Source organism: Apus apus, chromosome 3 (genome assembly GCF_020740795.1).
Source record: "Apus apus isolate bApuApu2 chromosome 3, bApuApu2.pri.cur, whole genome shotgun sequence".
Classification (NCBI taxonomy): Eukaryota; Metazoa; Chordata; class Aves; order Apodiformes; family Apodidae; genus Apus; species Apus apus.
The window spans coordinates 107,304,663-107,319,862 of NC_067284.1; the positions used below are offsets into that span (position 1 = coordinate 107,304,663).

General features: G+C 40.3%; 1 protein-coding gene across 1 annotated transcript in view; it reads left to right on the forward strand.

The window, feature by feature from the left end:
* Positions 1 to 15,200, forward strand: part of PKHD1 (PKHD1 ciliary IPT domain containing fibrocystin/polyductin) — a 250,597-nt gene that overhangs the window by 181,487 nt on the left and 53,910 nt on the right. Inside the window, exon 58 of the mRNA XM_051615066.1 lies at positions 1,341 to 1,501. Coding sequence (XP_051471026.1) covers positions 1,341 to 1,501 — 161 coding nt within the window. The remainder of the gene's footprint in view (positions 1 to 1,340; positions 1,502 to 15,200) is intronic.

The window sequence follows — 15,200 nt, forward strand, 5'->3', positions numbered from 1 at the left end:
GCAGGCTGTGAGATGTCAAAGGATTGCCAGAACTGCTCCTGCCCAGAGAATATCATCAGTGTGTGGAGGAGGGAGGGGAGAGCTTCATCTGTAACTTTAAGTCACTGCTGGTTGCAGCAGTTTAAACATACCACATCCAATGGAAACCACATGACTATTTATTTATTACAATCAATGAACATAATGCAGAGGTTATGTCAGGAAAGCCTTGAAGAAGCAAAAAAATGCAGCATGGACTCCACTTGCCAGTCAAAAATAATTGGAGGTGTCCCACCCTGCTATGTTTAAAGCCCCTCCAGCCTTCTGCCAGAATTTTTATTTTATTCTATATTTTGGCTTTTTTTTTTTTGCTCTGGGTGTTAGTTTGTGCATAGATTTCTGAGACCTGTCCAGCCTGTCAGCTCCCATTATGTATCCGTCTTGTATCCATCCCATGATATTATGCTATTAGTGAGCTGCTGAATACACAGTCCACTGCAAGAGCTGGTGATTTTCAAACTTGATGAATGCATGTTTGTTACTGAATGATTTCTTAGTGGTCTAGTAAACCTCTGAGGGAGATTACATCTCTCACAGTTCTCCTCATGCATTATCTGCATGCATTTATTTAATCCACCTTTGTAACTGCTGAGCTTGGTCCAGGCTGTGGCTGCATTGCTCTGCTTCAGCATCCTGGAAGGATATCTTGATGGATATGTCCTTTTCAAAGAGCAGGTGAGCATTGCCTTAAAGCATGAGCAGAAATAGAAACATCAGGAATATGGCAAGACAATGAAGTAGTTTGCTTGTCCCACTGGTAGACCCAGCCCAGTGAAATGCTGGATCTTCTGAGAGATGTTCAAGAACTGAACTAGCTGTCAGGATTAGAGGAGCTGTCTTTGTTCTCCATGTCTTTTGAGCTGTATTAATTTGAAACATTGGCCAGTTTGTTTCTCTGCCCTTACTGTACAACTCTGCCTACATCTGTTTACTGCATTCAAAATATCAATAATGGGGTTTTTCCAACCTGACCCCAAGAAGTTAGAAGTTTTCTTCAATACTTGCTGCATATCCACATAGCAATCTGTAGATGTTTCTGTGGACTTTGCTGGATTACAAGTCATCGTGTCTTATAGTGTTTTGTAATAGGAGTGATATGGCCAGGAGGGTAGTTTCTTTAAGCTGTCTTAAACCTCTAGTCAAAATTCAGTTAAAAGCACTGAATGTCCTCAACATGAGATTTAGCTCACTACACTTTGGGGATCCAGAAATTAGACACGTTATCGAAAGAACATACTAAACTCATTCTGTAGTCAATTTGTTGTCTTCTTCATAATAACTTTACCCCTCCTGCCTGTCAGTGTGCAGACCTCTGAAGGCACCATTTTCCCTGAAAAGAGATGCAAAGGCTCAAGAAAGGCCCTTTTCAAGGATTTGGATGGAAGTGTCCTGAACCTAGAACCACCTGTTTCTGTTTTCCCCAAGTCAGAATTTGAATGGACACAGTTCTACTTGCAAGCTGGTAAGTACCTGTGCTATCTGGAGTGCTCTCAAAGTCATGCATGCCTTTGACCCATGAGGAGAGGGTTTACCTCAGCCTTTCATGAAGACCTACAACTGAGTTCAAGATGGTGGTGGTCACGGATTGTATGATGCCTTTCCAGGATGGATATAGTGAATTACAAAGTAGAAGTCTGGGAGGTTTTGCTGCACAGTCCACCAGTGCTTCTCTGCCTTCTTGCAGAACCATGTCAGCTGGCATCCTTCAAGGCCAGGTTGGAGTAACCTGGTCTAGTGGGAGGTTTTCCTGTTTATACAAGGGGGTTGGAACTAGATGATCTGTAAGGTCACTTCCAACCCAAATAATTTGATGATTCTACGATCCTTAGTCCCTTTAAGGCTTAATTAATTCATTTTAAGACCAGAAAAGAATTAACCTGCCCTTCACAAAGTCCCCAGAGAGCATTAAGTCAGACATGCCATGTAAATGCTCCGTAAATACAAAATGATAACAATAATTGGCCCAGAGAGGACTTTAATCCGTACCCCACTGAGGAGATAATCAAGCTGAAAACTCACTACAGAAGTTTAAAGACCCCTCTCTCTGGTTTAAAAAGGCCCATTCTGCTCAGTAACCACTTTCTGAAGGTTCACACAGCAAGGCTCCGTTTTCATCCTGATTAAAACTGTGCTCTCTGATTCCAAATAAACTCCTTAATTGCAATTAGCATTTCCTGTGCCTGCTGCTGATGGCGGCCATTTTGCTAAAAAGACATAACATTTGTGACTCCACGGTATGGGAGAGTGATGGAAGGAGCTGTAATTAATCCTGTTTTCCATCCCACTCTGAAACTGATTAAACATGAGAAGAACTTTAATCTTTAAACAAAATGTCTAATGTGTATCAAGTAAAGGCTTTTCCTCTAAGGATTCTGCTCTCACTGGCTGCTTTACAGGGCTGATTAATGTTGTCTAGATGCAAGCACACTGGTTTTTACTCTACCTTTTCTGCCCTGATTATTAATCACATGCAGGCACTAATATCCTAACAGTATTATCACTTATCACTGGAATATTCATGCATGCATGCTTTTGCACACAGAAACTGGATTTTTTTTTTTAGGTTTGGACCATTTTTAGCACACCCTGGCACACAGTCGTGTGCATGTCAGGAGACCCCACCATCTAAACTGCACAGCCTGTGCAACCTGCACTCTACAGGTTTTATCTTCTTGTGTAATGGAGGTAACAGCATATGGTAAATGCTGCCTGCCTCTGAGGCTATAACAAAATTGCTGTGTTTCCTTCTTGCTGCCCAAATATGAATGGAGATTTTCCTTCCCCCTCCCTTTGCAATTGTGTTTTTAATTCCTCTGTATTTCTCATTCTGACCTGCAGTTCCTTTCATCTTGTGGATGACATTTGGAAAGGCACAGCTTGATGCTAAGGTGAATTCATGGTCGTCTTCTTCCCTTCTCTCCCCCTTCCTTCTCCCTCTTGAAAGTTGTGACACTGAGCATTTTGCACAGTGCAAAGCAGGCTCCCATGCTAGACAAATAGGAGACAATGCTCACTTTTTCTGCTCAGAGATCTTCTGTGGGGCCAGATTCCCCTTTGTCATGACAGTGCACCAAGGCCAGTGACAGTGGTGATTTTATGATGATGTTGAGTAGAATTTGGCCCTTTGAGATCTACTTTTCTTGAATTCAGTTGAGCATGTGGTATTTATGTCATCGGGGTGGTCAATACCCACTTGCTGATCTTGTCATCTTTGCACCCTGTTAAACCTGGGTAGTCCTGACCACCTCCAGCAGCTTCATCAGAGCACTGCAATGCAATGGTTAATGCTCTGCCAGCCTGACTAACCACGGAAACAGGAGATAGCGTCTTTGGGTAGCTACACAACATCCTTGCCACCTCCACAGTTCAGGGGCACAAGTTTCTTTGGGGCTTAAAAGCTCTGGCTTTCCACATCCTCTTTCACCTTCATCCAGATGCATGGATATATTCAGTTTAAGCTTCCAGCCCAGACAACCAGCATGAATGAAGTTATTGGCCTTTACCCATCTCTAGATTACTTACCCCCCTCCTCATTACTCCAGGAGGATCAAACCAACACACTCAATGTACTTCAGGAACACAAACACCAGGAAGATGTTTTCCCAGTAGAAAAGCCATGCAATGCATATTTGTAATGTACCCACATTTTTTTCTTTTGTCTTCCTTTGTGCATAATCTTTGACCTCCTGTGTTATCTCTTTGGGTTGTAGCCCAGGTCTTTATTACAGTTTTCTGTAGAAGCAGAATTGTGTAAAAATGAAGTTTCCGTTTCTGGATAAACCTCAGAATTCAGAAAGAAAACAAAAAAATAACCAACAAAACCAAGCAAAAAACAGACAAACAAAAATACCCAACAAAAAACAACCCCCCCAAAAAACCAAACCAAAACAAGACAAAAAACAACCTCAAAAAGGGGACAATTCCAAGATTTTTGTTACTATGATTTCTACCAAAAGAAAAAGGAGCACCAACAAAAGTGAGTTTGGGTCAAACAAAGCATAATTATTATTTTTTTTTAATCTGAGAGTATTTTTGTTCTGCTTTTTTCTTTTAAATACAGTGCTGCAAAAGTTAAAAATGAGATGTTTTCCAACACCCCCGCCCCTTAAATAATGTATAAGGAATTTTCATAGTATCATTTTTCAAATTACCCAAAACAATTTAATGAGTTTAACATGAATTTGTAATTATTTTAATCTCTTTGAGCTGCCCTTTTTGGATGACAAAATGTTTTTCTCCCAAAATTCATCTCTATATGAAGCCTCTTACAGAAAAGCTTGGGGCCAGGCCTGGAGCACTAAATGATACCATGGTACAAGAAATATCAGAATCACAAGCTGTACAGCAAAATTAGCTGTAAACATGTCTGTCTAGCTGAGGAATAAAGGATAAGTGAACAGTTCATGCACTCAACTGATTTCTGTGTCCAGGTTTTAACCTGGACAGCACAAAGGATTGCTGATGCAACAAGTTTCAACCACTTGCTGGCTGGCTGCAATAATTATAGGGCTCAGTTTTTGTCCTGCCTCATGACAAGGTGTGTCACCCAACAACAGCCAACTCCCAGAGACACTGAAGTTCATTTTCTTCCTTTGATGGAAATGTAGCTGAGGATAAGGGGCTTGCAGAAGATTCATCTGACCCCACTTCCACTGCCTCCAATATTTTGTCTGGTGAACCAGAGATCAGCACCTTAAGCACAGAAGTGAGATGGGCTGAAACATCGATGTCTGAGAGATGAAACCAAGCATTTCAAATCTTATGTCTAGAGCCTGCAAACACGCATCTTCTTATTGCTGGTAGACAGGTTCTAGGCATTTTTTAAAGCAATTTGTGCAAATAATCATAAAATCATAGGTTGGAAAGGACATCAAAGGGTCATTTAGTTCAAGATCTCCTGGAAGGGGAGCCTAGATGAGGTCATCTAGCACACTGTCCAATCGCATCTTGAAAATCTCCTGTAATGGAGACACTACCACATCCCTGGGGACATTGCTCCAGTAAATCATAGAATCATAGAATGCCAGGTTGGAAGGGACGTCAAGGATCATCTGGTCCAACCTTTCTAGGTACTCCTATAGTTTACATGAGAAGGCTCAACAGCCTGATTGTTCTCACTGCATAAAAAAGTATTCCTGATAGAAAGATAAGACCTCTCCCGGTGAGACTGTACCCACTGAAACTTGCCTTTTCCACGTGGCTCTGTCCTCTTTGTAGCCTCCCTTTAGGTACTGAAATACTGAAAAGTCAACTGATACTTCTCCAAACAGAAAAGACAAAACTCTCTCAGTCTTTCCTGATAGGGCAAGTTCTTCAGCCCTTTGATCATCTTATGGACCTCCCTTGGACCCTCTCCAGTCTCTCTGCATCTTTCTTGAACTGTGGTTACCACAATTGAACACCACACTCCAGGTGTGGCCTGACAAGCGCCGAGTAGAGTAAGATGCTCATGTGTCTATGTCTGCTAGCAATGCTTCTGTAGATGCAGTCCAGGATCTGACTTGCCTTTGTTACTTCAACAGCATGCTACTGAATCACTGACTTATGTTCAGCTTGTTGTCCACTAGGGCACCCAAATCCCTTTAAACAAGGCTGCTCCCCAGACACACAGACCTTAGCCTGTACAGACTCTTTGGTTAGAGGTGCAGGACTTTGCACTTGTCTTTGTTAAACTTCATACTGTTTCTTGCTAGCCCTCTCTTCCAGCTTGTCCAGGTCTCTCTATAAGATTGCTCACCAACCAATTTAGTGTCATTAGAAAACTTGGTGAGGTTACTTTCAATCCCATTATCCAGATGATTTATGAAGATGTTGAAGATCATGGGGCCCAGTACCAGTCCTTGGGGGACAAATAAGCTAACCTGAATACTAAACTGTTGCCAGTGTCAGTGACCTAACCTAGAGATAAAGCACTGGGAATATCAGAAATTACTATATATTCTGGAGAATCACAGAATCAACCAAAAATTATTTTAATTTATTTTTTTTTTTTAACTAAAGACATGCCTGGAACTTTTTTTTTTAAAATTTTATTGAACACTTAAATTCTAACTATGTTTTTTAAACAAACAAACAAAAAATTCCCCAACTTTTTTTCCTTTTAATTAGTATTTAAAAAGCTGACCAAGTGCTTTATTGAGAAAGAAGTGTCAGCTGTAGTGGGAATCTATTGGTGAGAGGATTAGTTTGGTTTTGTGGACAACTGATCTTTTTAACTGACCAACAGGTAACTGAGAGCACATTTTCCTTTATTGTTTTCAATCTAGGCAAATCTAAAGCTGCAAATTTCCCCACTGTAGTCTTGCTTTCTTTCTGGAGGTAATCAGTACATTTTCTAGATCATAAAATTGTAGGTATTTCATATGTAAATGCTTATCTGAAGCAACTTGCTCAGACATTTAAACACTAGATTTTGTATTCTGCTGTTGTAAAAAACTCTCTGGAAGATTGCATTGTGTTGAGGCTAAATGTCATGTAGGAATATGCAAAGGTTTGTTAGGTTTCATAAGAAATAAGAAAAAAAGTTAGATCTACATGTAAACAGCACAAATTCCTGGGAACGTGGATCAAGGATTTTTGTAGAATCTTCTTCCTTCTGATAATTCTTATTATTTAATAAAATTTTAAAGCAATTATTGAGGAAGTGTATCATTTTGGCACACAGGCTGCCAGTGTAATCTAGGGTTAAAGCTGTGTGAAAATTCTACACTTGATATATTTAATATTCCAAGGACTATGAACAGCTACTCCTGCTATGCATAATCATGTGTAGTAATTGAAGAAGTTTGAGAAAAGAATGCAGGCTTGGTAGATTTGCAAGGAAAGAAACAGATGCAATATTGGTCTGAAACATTTATTGTTTTCCTCTGAAGCCTTTTGTTGTTGTTGTTCACAGATAGAAATTTGCTTTTTCTGCAATAAATGGTCCATGCAAAATGGGTTGAAAGTGGCAATGGAGGACATTAAAAGAGCTGTTGCTAAGTTATTGTTTTATAAAAATCAAACCTAATATGACTGGGAAATGCCTGTAACTTTTACTTAATTTTCCTGAAAACACATCCCTGGTAAAGATTTCAGGAAACCTTAATTGAGATGAAAGTCGAGAACAAAGTTGGGAGGATTTTCTCATAAGAGAACAATGTTTAAAGTTAGCCAAAGAGAATATAACTTCTGTATCTTTGATACCTATGTGGTGGCTTTTCATGTGTGAGATGGCTGACTCAGCAGAACTTAAAAAGGATCATCTCTGCTGAGGACAGTGTGGCATAGTGGGGGACACCTGTGGGTGGTGAACCCACTGGCTGGGAAAAAAGGCCCACAGTTCATCTGGATGCCACCACAAGGCTGTGCCTTCAGCAGACAGCTCTACCAAGGCAAAATGTTCCTCTGCAAGATTTGTTTTTGTAAATCATGGAGGAATAGATCTCAGTTGGAGAGCCAGAAAGAACAAAATAGGTCAGTATTGGGGCTGATGAGGGCATGACAATTCCATTTTGAAATACTATAGAGTATTTTCCCTCCAACTCGTGTATATCAACCTCTACCAAATAGCTATTTTTCTTTTTCGGGGATGTTATTTCCTTTAATTCTGAAGCTAATATTTATGATGAATGGCATTGTTCATTGTCCTGGTGATCAGTGTAGAAAAATGCATATATATACAAATCTATATATGTATGTATTGATGTATAAGCCTCTCAAACTCTATGTTCTTGTTCCCATGGCAAGCATCAAATGCTTTTCTCATGAGGAAAGCAAAAAACCTTGGGCAAACCCATCTATTTTGCATCTTCATTGCTGTTAATGGGGTTTAACTTTTTGTAACAGCCTTTCTACTTCTTTTCTATATTTCTCAGGTGTTTTTAAACAGGCATCCTCTGGTGTTCAGCTGTATAAGATGTAAAATACGTGTACGTATCTATTCACAACAATGACATTTGGAAAAAGGGATTGCAAAGTCAGGTCCCCCTGAATATGGGAGATAACCTTAGCCCTTAGGATAGCTATCCTTTTTGAAGATATGGCAGCAAATAGTTTGCACCTACAATTGCTCTCAGAAATTCTTGGCTTCTCCTTTTAGCCTTAATCCCTGAGGATAAAGCAACAGGTTTTTCATTTTCAAACCTGAACTCCAGTATTTAAGAAGCTGTTTAGAAAAATGACACCATTTCTAGAGTTTATGAAATCTTGGAGAGAATATTTGCTTTCCTGTGAGCTAAAAAATAGCTCAGTGCCTCCAAAAATCCATATCACCTTCATTTAGGAGTCTAGTTCTGGCTTAGATATCCACTTTTCTGTATAAAAATGTTGTCTGTGACCTGACCATAAACTTTCTTATCATTGACATGATGTGGCTACTATTTGAGGGTAACAGTTCCTAAGCGGTGATTTATAAAGCATTGGTGGTCCCTGAAGCCTGAGTAACTGATGCACATATCACCTATGAATTAATTAAAGGTGAAAAGAATCATTAGGCATCTGGAAAAGAGAAGCTATGAAGAATGGCTAGCAAAGTTGGGTGGCTCAGTCTTGAGGAGAAGCAATGGAGGAGAGATTTCAGAACTGTCTTCAAAAATAGGGAAGACTGCTGTGGAGTAGAGAGAAATAAATTACTCCCCAACTCGATGGACTTAGAAATAATGGGCTGAAATTTCATCAAGATCATTTTAGAGGTGTGGGAGGAAATGTTAGAATGAAGGCAGCAAAACTCTGGCATAGCTTGCCTGGGTGGGTTGGGGAGTGTCTGTTCATGGAAGCAAGTATCTTTAGATGACCCAGACAGAGCTGATCTGTTCCTGAAGGGAGGGAGGCAGGATCAAATAACTTCAGAAAGCCCTTTCTGGAACTATTTTCAAAATTCTGTAAGGATTCTCTGTGGTCAGCAGGAACCTTTGAGATTTGACAGTGATTTATGGGTGCAAAGGTCAGAGTGTTGTAGTAGGAAGGTCTGATAATTAGGACTTTCTAAATACTGCTGATGAAGACAAAAGAGTGACTACTAGGTAGGTAATTAGTGCAGAGAGATTCTTTCCCAATCCATGAGCTCGGTCCTCTGAGTCAGTCTGCCTGGTTTTGTGGAATCCTAATGCACTTGAAAGGTTGTGCAACATGTACATGTAAGGTTAGTACCATGGAAAATGGTGTATAGGGTCTGAGTGGGGTTCACCCAGTGAACCAAAACTGGATCAGGTTCCTTAACCTGGGCCCTCTCCCCAAAGCTCAGTAGCTCAGGCATCATGCCAAGGCACTGCTTCACTCTTATTTATCATTCCTACTTTACTGATGTCCACAGATCTGAGCCAGTAGCTGGGTTTTAATGCTACTAGATTCCATCCAGAAATTTTCTGGGTATCTTCTGAGAGAAGCTGCTGATATTAATAGTCAGAAGGCTATTCAGGAGAAACAGAGGAAAACGGAGAAGTGAGCTGCTCCAGAGCAAGTCAGGGACAGAGCTAATGACAGCAGCCTACAATGTACAACCTCTCTGGGCTTGGTGGCTGTTACCTTCAAGGAAAATAGATGCCTGTGTTTATGGAATTAAAGAAAGAAATGTGAATTGCATCCTGCACTTATAACTATATTATTTTCCTTAGATCTTGGAGGCATATCTATAATCCAGCCAAAGTGCTGAGTGTTAGTTTGCAGAGCTTTACAGGGGAAGCACTGCATTTTGCAACAATTAATTTTGCAGAGGAAGCAGCCTGTTTAAAGACGCCTGCAGCAGTCACTAAAATATGTGTTGTTTTTCAAGGCCACCAGACACACAGTTGGCTAGGTTGGCTAATAAACAAAACAACAATGCAAAAAACCCGGCCTCATGGGGTTTGCAGGAAGAAGGGATGAGAAATAAAATGAATAATGCTTACCTGCTAGGGGTGGGTGAAGACCATAATTGTTTAGCCTCCAGCAGATCCCTGCAAGGGTTAAAAATGACAAAGATATTAGTTGGTGACTGCTAAGATTGTTGGTTTGAAGCTCTGGGCAAAACAGAGACTGTTATTTACCGGACTTGGTCGATTTACTTCTTAATGCAATAATGACCTGTGAAATGAAACGTGAGCTAGACAATTGTTCCTCATTGTTTCCAGTAAAACATCCTTTCATACCCCATTAAACCACCATTAATTCCATTTGAAAGAGAAGCAGGCACAAACACCAAGGGATCTCTCTCTCTTCCTCTTTTCCTCTCTTTGTGGGACTGATCAAAGTCTGTGAATAGCAAAGCAGCTTTCTTATCCATTTTAGAGGCTTTTGGGGCAATCTGTGGGGACCACATTTCTGAATGAGCACCACTGAGATCTACTGGATTGGCACCCAGTGGATCATATTCCTGAGTTTTGCAGAAGAGCATATCAGCTAACCTGGCAAACACTGTAAATGTATTGATGTTAATACATCATGTTTGTTTGCTGGGGTTTTTTTAGGTTGGCTTTTTTTAAGCATGAGATTTACATGATCATGCAGTGGATAAGCATATGTATGTATGTGCCATTTCCCACCCAGTAATTATTAACCCATTTTCAATTTAAATCAAAAGTAGTACATGGAGAAGTTCTCAAAGATAAAAAGACTCCCACAGGTTAAAACAAACAAAAAAAGTTGGGACTGGGACGAAAAACACTATCAGTGGACCCTTCTGTCCTTCCAGAGGGGTATATTCCTTGGTTTCCATTTCTTGGATACCAAGAGATAGACTCTGGGAGAAACTCCAGTTTAGTAACCCAACTAAAGGAAAAACTTTTGTACATTGGTAGGTGCAATGGAATCCAACTGCTGCTCTGAATGTAAAAAAGCTCTGGTCCCACTTCATATAAAACTGGTTTCTTTAACTCCTGACTCTCCTCTGCTGTAGAATATTATTGAGTAACTACAAAAAGATGGAAATATAGAACTGGAGTATTTAAGATGTTCAGATTTTATCAGATTATGCCAGACTAACAAACAAAACCCCAAGATATTTTCTTTCCCCTTGGTCAGAACTCTAACATGAGAGAGAAAATTAGCAATCCATCTGAATTATTGGATATAAATGCTGCTTTTCTTCTGGAAAACATTGGTAAATAAAAAGAGACAGAAACTGTTTTCTTACCAGAGTTTCCTAAGAATTTTTTTTTTCCATTAAAAAAAGCAGTGTTTAACACTTAAAATATTTCAGCCAAAATAGTTTTGTTCTCCTTTTTTTTTTTTTTTGGGGGGGGGAAGGGGGAACACATGATGGATTTTAATCAAAACCCAGTTTTCTTTCAAAAACAACACAGAACCTCAATTTCCAGAATACATTTTCAGCTAACTGTGAATAATTCAGAAATATTGAGGACAAATTGTCCCTCAGTTATATCAACATAAATCTGGTAGTCCCCTGTTCTGTTTGAAATTATAAACCATCTTCCATTCACGCATGCTATGTTGTTACTGGGCAGCCAATACTTCTGAAGGTGAGGGATCAATTGTTACAAGGAAAAGAGGAGATGCTTGGGTGGGATGTTGTGTTGGAGGTGTCTGATGCTGAGGGGGCTTTGGTAATGCTCCTTTCACACAAAACATTGATAAAAATCCTGTCAAGAGGAGGTGAGATCTGGAGGGAGTAGAAGCAGGGACAGTTCTGATGAAGCCCGTGGTTTAGCAGGAGAAAGTCAGAATCTCATAATACTAACTTAACCTCTACATCATCAACGGCCCCCAGGACCCCCAACCTCAACTCCCTTTTCTACTTTTTTGTTCTTCCTGATCTGTCCAAGATCCCCAGCCCCAACACACATTTCTACCTCTGCAAGTCTACAGGCCAGGACCCTTTACTTTCTCTATTTTACAGACCTCCAAGATCCTTCTGTCACCAAACCAAAACCCTGACTCTGTTCCAGTTTTCTTCCTTTCTGCTGAAATGTACCACATCATCCACAAATCAGGGGATTAATGCCAAATATCTTAACCTCCACAGCCTTCATAATCAGCAACTAAGTGTTCTCCATTCTGTGTTATAGCCTTACCTGAAACCTACACCATGGCATGTAATCAGTTCCTTGGCAGGTGTTGCCCACCTAAGTGGAGAATGAAAGGCTTTTACCCAAGAGTACTACTGAATTTCATGCAAGCCACAGTTTGACAGTCTGTATTATAACATGTTCCATCATCATCCCTGTTTTTCAGTTGCTTCTATTTTTATATTTCATTTTAATTTATTATATTTTTAATATTCTATACTTTGATGCTATTTGCTACACTTGATGCCTTCCTTTTCTCATGCTAGATTTATGCCTTGGGTAAGATTTTGTCTGCAAGTTTGCTCAGAAATGGTTCAGCTGCAAAAAACAAAATTAAGGTTTTTTTTTTGGTGTATGTTAGAAAAAGATCTCTAAACTGTAGAATATGTAGGCTTGCAGTAAAGGAATGAAGGTTAGCAGGGTATCAGCTCTGAGGTCAGTGAAATGTTTTCTAAAAAACTATGTCCAGAACTATCTATGAAAATAAACTGCAGAGATTCACTGTCTTCTGATGTGCTGTGAAAGATCTAAGCTCTGACTATTGCCTTGAAAATTTCAGTTCTTGCTCCTCTGTGTTGTTTGAAGCACAGACATCAAATGGTCTCCTTCTTTCAGCCATCTCCCAAATACCTTGAGTATTTGGAGCTTTAAATCCCATGTTCTAGATCCCTTGCATTGCATCTGCTAATTAGCAAAGGAATTCTGGGCACTTCATGACCCTTGTTGCTGCCCAAGGCACTGCCTGTGTCCCTTGGGGACAAACATGTTATGTCCTAACTTCACAGGCTGGGTTGGTTAGGAGCCAAGGGATTACAGAGTCATCAGTGGTGGAAGGGAGGAGACACCTCAAAGTTTAGCCATCTGCAAGTGTGCCATCAACTGGGAACAGGCTGTTTAGATTTTGATTAACCAGACATCTTATTAAGTCACCCAGCACAACTTACCTTGTGTGGGATTGGAATTTTTTTATAGATGCCTATATATGTCTCAGTGGCTGCTTACTCATAAGATTGAGTCTCATTCACCACAAAAAATGGATCCTTATGGAAGGATTCAGTTGTAATTTTCAAGAGAGATGGAGAATGAGAAGTGCAAAAGCCCTTGCCGTGCACGTGAAGAGCAATGGCCTGGGAAAAGAAATCCTTGTGTTTTTTTTTCCTTCCCCTGTAATTCTTCCTACATAGCAATATTCTGCATCAGAGAAAATCACGACTGTGTGTATGCAACTGTGTGTGTATAAACACACAGATTCGCAGGCACTGTCCTCACAACTGCACTTGGAAGCATTTCATCATTTTTTCCCTCTTATCTTCCAAATATTAGCATTTAATGAAATACACATTTCTTTCATTTATTTTGAACTTACTCCAAGGCCAGCAAATACCAGAACCTCAAATGTTATGACAGGATAGATTCTTTATTGGTTTGTTTTCTTTTCATTCTTTCTGTTTTCACTGTGATTTTTATTTTATTCTTTTAATTTATTTTTTTTTTTAAGATTATAGACCCTTATGATCTAACTCGAAGAGACTGACTTCCAACAGAGGTAGACAAATATGTCCCAAAAAAATGTCCCTGAGACCCATCCAATGCAGACAGCTGTGCAGCAAACAGGAAATTGAGGAAGTCAGGTTCATCAGAAACAGAGGATTTCCTTCGTGGATGTTTCAGATAAAGCATCTTTAATTTTTCCACGCTGGTTCAGTGGTATAAAAGAACCATGAGAAATGCAGCAACAATACAGCCTTGTGGCTTGAAGACAGTGATGTGAACGCAGAACTGAGAGATGAGTTCTTATGGGGACTACCACACCTTGGCCATCTTGACATGGCTTCTTCCAAGCAAACTCACACTTGTCTGTCTGTGCTCTGGGCTGAAAGGACATGAGCCAGCTCTGACCCAACACAGACACAGAGGAGTAGGACTGACCAGGACAGGCAAATTTCCATGTTAATGTGGTTACAGTTTCCACTTCAAGTTGGGGATGGTCCTTCTAGTTAGACCCATGGGCAGAACAACATCAGGTTGACCTCTAAAGGGCAATTTAAGTGTCCTCTTAATTTACAGTGTGCTTGGCTAGAGGTTTCACTGCTGGCAGAATTGTGTCACTGGAGCCATCAGCATGTGAGTGGTGATTTATTGTGAGAGTGACAGGAAAATACAAGCTGCTGTTGCAGAGTCACTCAGCAGGTCTGAGTTCATTGCAGAACTCTGCTAAAACTTTCTCCTGTGACTTTGAAGAAGTCACTTGATTATTCTGTTTATGCTTTTTTTTTTTTTCTTTTTCCCCTCCACTCATTGGTGTGTGATGGCTCTTGACATTTCAGTGTTGGGACTAAAGAAGGGTCTATATAGCACCTGATATGATGTTATCCCAAAATAGTCCAAGGCTTCTATGAGACAGTGGGAAAAATTACATGCCAGTAATTAATAGTGTCCATGTGGCATTATCAGAGAAGACTAGCATTTTGATGTCTGCTTGTATGACCTTAGTCTGCCTTGCTCTCCTATTTGTGCTTTTAGTTTTTGACACAGTCTCGTATTACACGATCACAGTAACAAGCAAGCAGTTTTAACACATACGGTCCAAAATGTGGTTGTTCTGGAGATGGCTCAGGGCTGTGTAGTATCACAGAGTTGTATACAAGAGTTCTACCTTATCTCCTGGAGAAACTGAAACATGTGGGATAAATAAGGACTGGAGGAGAAGAAGGAAGGTCTCACTGCACAGGTGGTTACTGAAACCCATCTGTGTAAGATATCAACTTTAAACTAGTCCTCTAAACCAAGCCATTTGCCCATGGCCTTGTCCATGTCCCCATAGCATTTAATCTCTATCCTGGATCCAGCCATGCCTGAGCATGGTGCTGGAGAGTTCCAGTTGCAGGGAACAAAAGTGCTCTGGGGAATGTAGCCATGGTTGAAGTTTGGGGGTGATCACAAGCCAATGTGTGAGATCACATGCTAAGACTATTTGGTTTACTGGTGTGGAAGTGATCTGCGTGATTTGCAAACCAAAAAAAAACACAAACCAGTACGTGCAGAAACCATCCATCTCAGAGTCAGCCGTAGTGCACCCATGAGATGGATTGAATAGGGCATTTTAGCTAATGAAACTGCAAATGTTGACTAAACTCGGACCACGAGGTTGGTACACCACAAAAGCAACTTTTCACACAA